Raw genomic sequence first — 9,085 nt, 5'->3', positions numbered from 1 at the left:
ATTACGTTCATTCAGATATATGTAAAAACATATCATTTATTTATTCTAGATTATGGGGACAGCAGCAAAGATAATAAAAGTCATTTAAGTATACTGGATTAAAAAAAATACCAGAGGCCTTAAAAATCAGAGTGAACCCATGAGCTTGGTATTTATAGACATATGCAAAACCTGTATGTTCTTTGAAAGTCAGTTTTTAAACAAGTTTTTTTCACTGATCTTTGGACAGAATTTTGAGATCTTGGAGAATTATTCTAAATGCAAGGCTTACAGAACAACTTTTGCTTTCATTACTGCACTCTAGTGAATGCAGGTCAGTTTGGATGAGGAATGGAGAATCCCAGTCCTGAGGCACACTGAAGGAAAGCCCCTCAGAGCACAGCGCATCGTTCCTGAGAGCTGCTCCGTTAAACCCTCCTGCTGTAAAAGCCTCTTTAGTAAAGAGGCTCACTGCCACACTGGAGGCACTTGAACAGTTTATCTAAGTAACTACATGCCTTTTTCACTTTGTCTGCAGAGAGAGCATCACCACCGACAGCACCTCCTGGGATTGTGTGGATGCAGTAGGGTCCCTGAGCCGGGCAGAGCGGCTGTGTCACCCACAGCAGGACAGCTCGGCAGTGACCACAGTGCCCAGGAGCTGCTCCTGACACCAGGGCCAGCTGCCCAGCCTGCCCAGTGACTGCTGGCCAGCCGGGAGAGGAGCCCTGAGTGCTGCAGGCAGTGCTGGCCCCTCGCTCTGTGAGGCCTGTGGGGTGCTGGATGTGCCCAGCAAGGGCCACCGAGGCCATCAGAGGTGTGGAGAGCGTCCTTGGAGGAGCCATGAGGGAGCTGAAGGGGCATCAGGGCACCAACAGCTGCAGCCGGTGCCTCCTGCCTGCCTGCAGCGAGCCCAGCAGAGGTGCGGAGAGCATCCTTGGAGGAGCCGTGGGGGAGCTCAGGGGGCACCTCCTGCTCCCCTCCGCTGGCACCAGGGCACCGTCAGCTGTGGCAGTGCCTCCTGCCTGCCTGCAGCGAGCCCACCACAGGACAGGGCCTCAAGGCCATGCTCAGTTTGGATATTTGGGAATGCTGTGGCTCTGTTCGGGTTCTCGGGCACTGGAGGAGGATGCCCAGGGGGGTGATGGAGCCACCATCCCTGAGGTGTCTACAAGGACATGGGGCTGTTTGGGAGGCCATGGGGCAGACGTTCAGGCAGGCTGGCCTCACAGGGCCCTGCCCGGTGCCCACGGAGAATTGTAACTCAGTTGTGGGAGATTGTCATGAGAGAAGGAGCTGTAACAAGTATGGTCTGGTTATTTTTTGGTGGTCCAGGCTTGTGTGAAAGGCCCGAGGGTTTGTAGGGCAGAGCGTGCAGGGGCTGTGGAAGGCAATGCTCCTTCTCACATCTCCAAACGCTCTGGACCTGCTGCCTTTTGTGTGTTTACCTGTGCCACACTTGCTAAGTCTGCCCACAGCTGACCTAAGATACAGGAAACGTAAAGGCCTTTTAAAAGTAATTCTTCTGCTGATTACCTGCGGATCTCACAGACTCTAATCTTTTAGGCAGTGATTTAACACCGCTGAAGTGTTTTGCTGCCTTTGCTGAATGTGGAGCAGATGTTTTGTGCATCCTCTGAACTGAACGCTTAATTACGGATGCTGATTACTCTGCCCGATGCCCTGCTCAGGGCCCAGTGCCGTGCCCGGTGCCCTGCTCAGTGCCGTACCGTGCCGTGCCCGGTGCCCCACTCGGTGTCCGGGGCCGTGCCGTGCCCGGTGCCCCACTCGGTGTCCGGGGCCCTGTCCAGTACCCTGCCCAGTGCCGTGCCCAGCTCGGTGTCCGGGGCCATGCCCGGTGCCCCGCTCGGTGCCGTGCCCGCCGCGCTCCCTCATGGCAGCGGCCCGGCCCCGCCCCCCGCCGCCTCCCGCGCGCCGCGCACCACGTGACGCGCGGCCCCGCCCCCGCCCGCGGCCGCGCGGCGTCGCCGTCCGGGTATTTGAACGGCGCTTCCGCCATTTTCCCTGCGCCCGGCACGGAGCGAGGAGCGGGAGAGCCTCGGCAGAGGTACGGGCCCGGCACCGGCCCGGGCTCGGCCCCCGCACCCCACCGCCATCGGGCCATGCGTGGCCGCTCTGCAAAGCGCCACCGGCGGGGGCGGCGGTTGCCGTTAGCTCGCGGCTGGGATGGGCTGGGCTGGGTTGGGTGGCGGGAGGCTGCGCCTGAGGGAGCGTTGCGGCTGCGGGAGCCGAGGCGCGTGGCGGCTTTTCGGCCCCGGGAGCGGGGCGCTGGGAGGGCCGGGGCCGCCCGCGGCTCCGTCCGCGATAGAAGGGCGGGCGCGATGCGCGGGGCGGCGAGCGGGGCTCCGCGGCCCGGGGCGGGGGGAGGCGGCGCTGCTCAGTCATGGTGGCTCATGGCGGGGAGCGCGCCCGGCCCGGTGCGCGGGGAGGCCCGGCCGGGCGGGCCCCGCTCGGAGCTCCGCGGGACGGGCCGCGGCCTCTCCCGATGGGGCAGCAGCTCCATTGAGCGGCGGGATGCTGGTTCTGGGCGGGCCCGGAGGACTCCCCGCGGAGCCGGAGAGGGGCCGGGGCCGGCCGTGGCTCAGCCGCCCTGCGGAGGCCGCGGCCCGGCCCTGGCGCGGCGGGCCCGGCGGGCGCGGGGCGGGCGGAGGCGGCGCCGCCATTGCCGCGCGCGGTGCCGCCACACGCGGGCGGGAGGCGTCGCCCGGCCCGGCCCGGCCGGAGCGCGCCCGGAGCTGGAAACGGCCCCTTCCGGCGGGGCCGCTCCCCGCGCTCACTCACGCGCTGCCATTTCCCCCGCAGAGCCAGCATGGCCGCCCAAGGAGAGCCACAAGTGCAGTTTAAGGTAAGCGAGCGGCTCGCAGCTTGGCTTTGGGGTTTTTCCCCTTCACTAGAAAAGTAGCACAAGGGACTCTCGAGTGTCGACGTGGATGGTGGGTTTGGTTTCGAAGTGCTGGTCTTTCCTTAATGGGGCGATTTGGTGTAGTGTTGGATGCAACACACACAAAAGTAGTCTGTTAACAGTGCTAATATATTCTATTCGTAGTTTAGTCTAATACATTTTAATAAATCTTTGCCTACAGAATGATTTTTAAATTTAAGAATTTAAGTGCATTGCAAAAGGAATGAATTGGAATTAGATTTGCTCGGAATGAATTAGAATAGCCTACTTTCTGTTATGTGCTCGTTGTTCAAGTGTTTCAGAAGAGAATTTTCTAGTGTTCTGGGTGGCTAGTGGGTTGGTGGTGTTTTTTGTTATCTTAACAGCTAGAAGTCCTGAAGACTGCTTCTTGAAGGTTGTTACTTGTGTTTCCTGCAATTCTTGGCTAGTGTATTCCAGTTCATGGTACAAACGTTGGTGGGTTTTTGGTTTTGTTGCTTTCTTTGATTGTAAGATAATGGGTTTCTCCAGTGGATATTTGGATAATTTCTTCTCCAGATCTGGTTACATTCAGGTTGAAAGCCCTAAACATTTTTACAATAGACTTCATTGAGTCTATTGTAGTAGTTTAGTAGAACCATATTCACAGTTCAGTGCAGTTCTTACCTACAAGGACTGGATAAGACTAACCAGAGTTACAGCATGATGGATGGGCTTAACATATTGGTTCCCAGCCCAAGGAGCTGCTTCATGGAGAGTTCTTTACAGCACCTTGTAGGAGCCGAGCTCTTTGTAGCAATGAGTAGTATCTATGCTAAAATGGCTGATAAATGTCTCAAAATGCATTGCTCTGACTCTTGTCCTTTATCTATCCACAGCTTGTTCTGGTTGGTGATGGTGGCACTGGTAAAACAACATTTGTCAAGCGTCACTTGACTGGTGAATTTGAAAAGAAGTATGTAGGTATGTCTGAAGAAGCATTTGAGCTCCAGTATCTCACAAATGGAATTCAATCCATGACTTGCTAATAAATGCACTGCTTTTTGTTTTTGTTCTTCCCTAGCAACACTGGGTGTTGAAGTTCATCCTCTGGTGTTCCATACCAACAGAGGCCCTATTAAATTTAATGTATGGGACACAGCTGGCCAAGAGAAGTTTGGTGGCCTGCGTGATGGCTACTATATCCAAGGTGAGAGCTGTGGAGGGCAGTTCTGTGCCTCTGCAGTGCTTCCTTCTGCTCTTGCTGGCCCTGCTGGAAGCTGTCAGTGTGGCTGCAGTGATGGGCTGGCACAGGACTCCCAGACTCTTTGCAGAGAGGATAATGGCCTTTGGCAGCCAGTGTGTGCCAAGGTGGGAAGATGGTGAGGTTGTGTTCCAGGGGTTACTGTGGGCTATTCATGGCATGGCCAGGTACCACTGGCAGCCTTTGGTGGTGAAGGGGGAAAGCTCCACTGAGTGCAGGTTTCTGTCTCTATTGCTGTGCTCAGGCAAGGCCCTGGAACACAAACTCAAGGTTTTCAATACCCTGAGGAAGCTGGACACCTTCATGCCAGAGTCTAGTTGTGTTTCTGAAAAAGTGCAGTGTTCCTTATTTCTGCTTGGCAAAGCTCTGTCCTGTCCTGCTTCACTCACCTGCATTTCTTTATTATATCTTCTTTTTTAAAGTATTCTTGAGTTCCTTGAGAAACTGCTCTGGACAGGAGCATCCTGAGATGTGACCACTGGCTCTCAGCCTACCTTTAAGCCTCATTAGCATGTCTGAGATGAGTTGAATAGGTGTGAAGTGATTCTGCCAGGTATTTGGGTAAATCCAAGTTGGCTTCCATAGTCTTGTATATTCCCATCCATGCCATGCCATGTTCCTCAGTGATAGAGCTGAGCTAATAAAGGCAGCTGGTCTGATACAGGGGGCACAGCATGGGCTGGGTTCTCTGCACTGACCTGCTGAACAGAGCAGCAGCTGTCACAACTGTGGTGCTGAGAGGGAAAAGTTTATGCAGATGCTTAACCCTAATATGGGATGTCTCTGGGTTCTTCTCCATCCTGTGCTGAAAGCAGGTGGTTACACCAGGTGTAACTTGACTTTGCTTCTCTTGCAGCTCAGTGTGCCATCATCATGTTTGATGTAACATCAAGAGTTACTTACAAGAATGTACCTAATTGGCATAGAGATCTGGTACGAGTATGTGAAAATATCCCTATAGTGTTGTGTGGCAACAAAGTGGATATTAAGGACAGAAAAGTCAAGGCAAAATCCATTGTGTTCCATAGGAAGAAGAATCTCCAGGTAAGTCAGGAGGAATCCAGTTGGTTTTGTCTTCTGAGTGCAGCTGGGCTGTGGATGGTGAATTGGGTGCTCTGCCAGCCTCACATCTCTTGGCTCTTCAAACCAAAATTCAGGGCAGGGGGAGGAGGTGATGATGTTAAGGATGATCATCACTGGCCTGGAGCAGAAGCTGTGCTAAGTTCTTAAAGACCTCGTGTGCATTTGGCTCCAGCTGCTCAGAATCTCATCCCATGACAGGACTGGGACTACAGTAGGTCACATCAGAGAAAGATGCCTGCACTATTGCCTCCTGAAAGTTTTGTCCTGGATGAGATTTGATAGCCTTTCAGTTCATAGTTTCTGCCTGAAACTGCTTGTTTCTGGACACTTAAATCATAACTGCTATGAGTATGGAAACAAAAGCCATGCAGTCAAAAAAAAAAAAAAAGAAAGGAGGGTAAAAAAGTTGTTTGTGTTAATCTTGATATGCTCTCAATATTAGAGGGTTTTTAAAACAATGTCTAATATGTGCTTTTTTCAGTATTATGACATTTCAGCTAAGAGTAACTACAACTTTGAGAAGCCTTTCCTGTGGCTTGCTAGGAAGCTAATTGGAGATCCCAACCTGGAGTTTGTTGCCATGCCTGCGCTCGCACCCCCTGAAGTTGTTATGGACCCAGCACTGGCAGCACAGTATGAGCAGGACTTACAGGTCAGTGACAGGGGAGCAGCTGCCTGGGAGCTGCTGTCACACGGGGCACAGCCAGTTCTCAAGGGTGCCTTCCTTTGTTGCAGATTGCTCAGACCACTGCACTGCCAGATGAGGATGATGACCTGTGAGGGATGAAGCTGGAGCCCAGCGTCAGAAGTCTAGTTTTATAGGCAACTGTCCTGTGATGTTGGTGATGCAGCGTGTTTGCCACTTTATTATCTAGCTGAACAGAACATGTGCTTAATCTTTGGGATGCTGAAAGAGATGAATGGGCTTCGGAGAGTGAATGTGGCAGTTTAAAAAAACAAACAAAACAAAATGAAAAAAAAAACCAAAACAAAAAACCTTCATATTTTGGACCTGCATATTTAGCTGTTTTTTGGACTGCAATTACTTCCCCTTTTGAGTTTCAAATACAAGACTGCTGCAGTCACATCAGAGTGTTAAGTGGAAAATCTTGTTTCTGTCATTCCCATTCTTTTGTTTAGGTAATAAAGTTGTATTTGAAGTATCTCCAAGCAAGTGAACTTTCATGCATTGTTAGGAAAACTGTTCAAAGTGTCTTCTGTTCTTCATTTGAGGGTAATACTTGATTGTCTACTACTGCATTTCTCATTCTGTTTTCCTTCCTGCTTCTCATATTAAGCTCCTCTTGCTAACTCAGAGCTAACAGTTACCCTGTCCTTTTTGTTGGCTGCCAGAGCTGAGGTGTGTGAGGCAAGCTGAACTGCCAGGCAGAGCCCCAGCACTGGGTGGGGTGTTGTTGGTGCTGCAGGGGTGCAGAGCACAGCCTGCAGTTCTGCTTGCCTGTGCTGCAGTTGCATTCAGCCCCAGCTCCTCCCTGGTCCCTTCAGCTCTGTGTTTGAGCAGCCAGAAGCAAATGGCACCCAGGCCTGTGTCTTTGCATGGAACAGCAGTAGAGCTATAGCTGGTGAAACCAATCCTAAGCATCTTCAAATTCACTAACCAGAGAACAACCATGGTTTGAGCTGAGATGCTCTTGCCTACCCAGTGCTATATTAGCTGGAGCCACAGTGATTTAAACATCTAGACTTTACTGTAACTGCACCAAGTTCTTAATTTGAAACTGGCTTATTACAGCACAAATGGTGGAAAATGTCAACTTTTAACACTACCTTGTAGAGATGAATCTTGGTCAATATTAGTACTGCTAGTAAGCAAAACTTAAGTTTAGGAATTTTTTTTTTCAGTAGTGTTTGAGTACATGAAGTCTTGAACTCTTCAGTTTTGTATTTTTGGTTTCTTAATAAAGTGGAGCATTTCATTTATTCCTTTTAACTTGCATGTTTGTGTACATGAATTACTTCAATATTCAGCTTTTTGGACTATGATTATTGTGCAATATTGCTCTAAAGGAATAATTTTTCGGTTAGTTCAGTTTGGGAATCCTTGGGGGTTGGGGTTTTTGGTTTGTTTTATTGGCTACTCAGAAGTGTTTAAGATTTGGAGCTCCTGGGTGATAATGAGGGATGTTGGACACTCAGTGTTTGTAAAGGGACAAACTCCCACGTGATGTTGCATTGACTCTCCTTGCTGCATAATCCTGCTCTAACTTTGCTGTGGGCTTTGCCTGTGGTGTTACTAATGCCTGTGCAGGTCCTGGCTAATCCTGCTGCCTTGGCTGCTGCTCTGCTGCTGGGTGATACGGGGTAGCTTTGTGCCCTCAGGCTCTCCCTTTGGAAACAGCTGCTCAAACCCAGCACAAACACTCCTGCAGGGCTGCACACTTGAGGGAGAACGGGCAGCAGCAGCCCTGCCCTTGAGTTGGTGTGGCTGGACAGCGGTGTCACTGTCACAGCGGTGTCACTGTCTCAGCGGTGTCACTGTCACAGCTCCCTGCCTGACACCTCTCCTTGGGGTGGTTCCTGCAGAAAAAGCTGCTTGGAGACTGCCCTAACCTGGGAGCTGGGCTCTAATCTCAGTGCATCTCCATAGGAATGCTCATCCTGCTCTAAAGGAATCTTCAATGTGCAGTGTTCTGGGAATGGAGCAAAGCCCACTTGCAGCATTTGTTTAGTCCTTGTTAATTCTTGAGTTTAAATAATGCAGGTACCCTCATATTAACATTACCAGAAGTTTTAGTAGATCCAACTTCTCTCTAAACTCGTGGTTTTAATAGATTTAGTACAAACATTCAAAATTGAACGCCATTAATGTAGTTCAGGTTTCTAGCAGGCAATTAGGGGTTGCTTGCAGTTGCCTATTTCTGTGTTGACACTTTATTAGCAAGGACTGAAAACCAACCGTAAAATAGTCATAAACAGGAAGCTCCTCAGGGTTGTGATCTGTAACATCAAGGAAGAAAACTTCACCCAGTGTCCCTCCTGTGATTGCTGAAAAGTCACTGATTTTACCTTTCCAATGCAGCCTTTCAAGTCTGTACAAAGTGCTGAGCCAAAGACAGCAAATTAAGTCAACAATCAATGGGTTTTGTGCTGAACTTTTTTCAGTGGACAGTCTGCTCCAGTCTGATTTCCCAGCAGTGATAATAATTCCTGTTCCTCCTGCTTTATGAACTTGCCACTGCACAAGCCAGAGGTAACTTGCTGGTGGCATTTTTCCATCTTGGTGCCTTTCAAAAATAGCACTGGAGGGGAGCACTGTATGTTTTGTTTAGACTGAGAATACAAAGGTCAGTTTTCCTGTCAGACTTTTTCAATGGATAACAGCATTGAAAAAAAAAAAAAAAAAAGAAGATTCCTGGGTTTTCTGGGCAGGTTTTGGGGAAAGAGCTCAAGCTAGAGAGCTTTGTTGCAGTTACAAATGTAAAGGTGGGTCATAATTAACAAGGAATCTGCCAATTTTGGCATTATTCATTGTCTTTTGATTCTGGATCTGGTACTTTTATTTCTTACTTGTACTGGATGTCTTGTTTTATTGGAATACCGAGGTGTAGGTACAGCACTTATTGCAGAGCCCAGCAAGTGAGAATCCTGCCCGAATCCTGCCCGGTTTGTGAGCGGAGGAGCTGCCTGGGACGGGTCCCTGCAGGTTCGGCAGGCCCGGAGCGGCCGTGAGCAGCTCTCAGCTCACGGAGCGAACACCGAACGGCTCCGCTGGGGCTGGGGAGCGGCCGTGACCTGGGCACCGGGCGGTCACTGCACAATTAATGAATTCATTAATTGATTAATGCCCCTTTCCCGTGAAGCGGGGGGTGTCGATCCTCTGAGCGGGCGGGGCCACGCCGGGCCGGTTTTGGGCCATT

General features: G+C 50.7%; 1 protein-coding gene across 1 annotated transcript; it reads left to right on the top strand.

The window, feature by feature from the left end:
* Window positions 1–1,916: 1,916 nt before the first annotated feature.
* RAN (RAN, member RAS oncogene family) lies at window positions 1,917–7,158 on the top strand. The gene is made up of 7 exons (XM_071444921.1): window positions 1,917–2,047; window positions 2,803–2,845; window positions 3,760–3,844; window positions 3,945–4,070; window positions 4,981–5,168; window positions 5,689–5,859; window positions 5,943–7,158. Exons 2-7 carry the CDS (start codon window positions 2,810–2,812, stop codon window positions 5,985–5,987), a joined length of 651 nt encoding a protein of 216 aa, XP_071301022.1. The 5' UTR covers window positions 1,917–2,047; window positions 2,803–2,809; the 3' UTR covers window positions 5,988–7,158.
* The last annotated feature ends 1,927 nt before the right edge of the window (window positions 7,159–9,085 follow it).

This window comes from Agelaius tricolor, unplaced genomic scaffold, assembly GCF_023055355.1.
Source record: "Agelaius tricolor isolate 1412-34295 unplaced genomic scaffold, bAgeTri1.0.p SCAF_20, whole genome shotgun sequence".
NCBI lineage: Eukaryota > Metazoa > Chordata > Aves > Passeriformes > Icteridae > Agelaius > Agelaius tricolor.
This window is presented reverse-complemented; position numbering and strand designations above follow the sequence as displayed.

Coding starts and splice junctions, on each gene's coding strand:
- RAN (XM_071444921.1), top strand. CDS start 2,810: ATGGCCGCCCAAGGAGAGCCACAAGTGCAGTTTAAG. Junction 3,845..3,944: donor ATTTGAAAAGAAGTATGTAG/GTATGTCTGAAG, acceptor GTTCTTCCCTAG/CAACACTGGGTGTTGAAGTT. Junction 5,860..5,942: donor AGTATGAGCAGGACTTACAG/GTCAGTGACAGG, acceptor CCTTTGTTGCAG/ATTGCTCAGACCACTGCACT.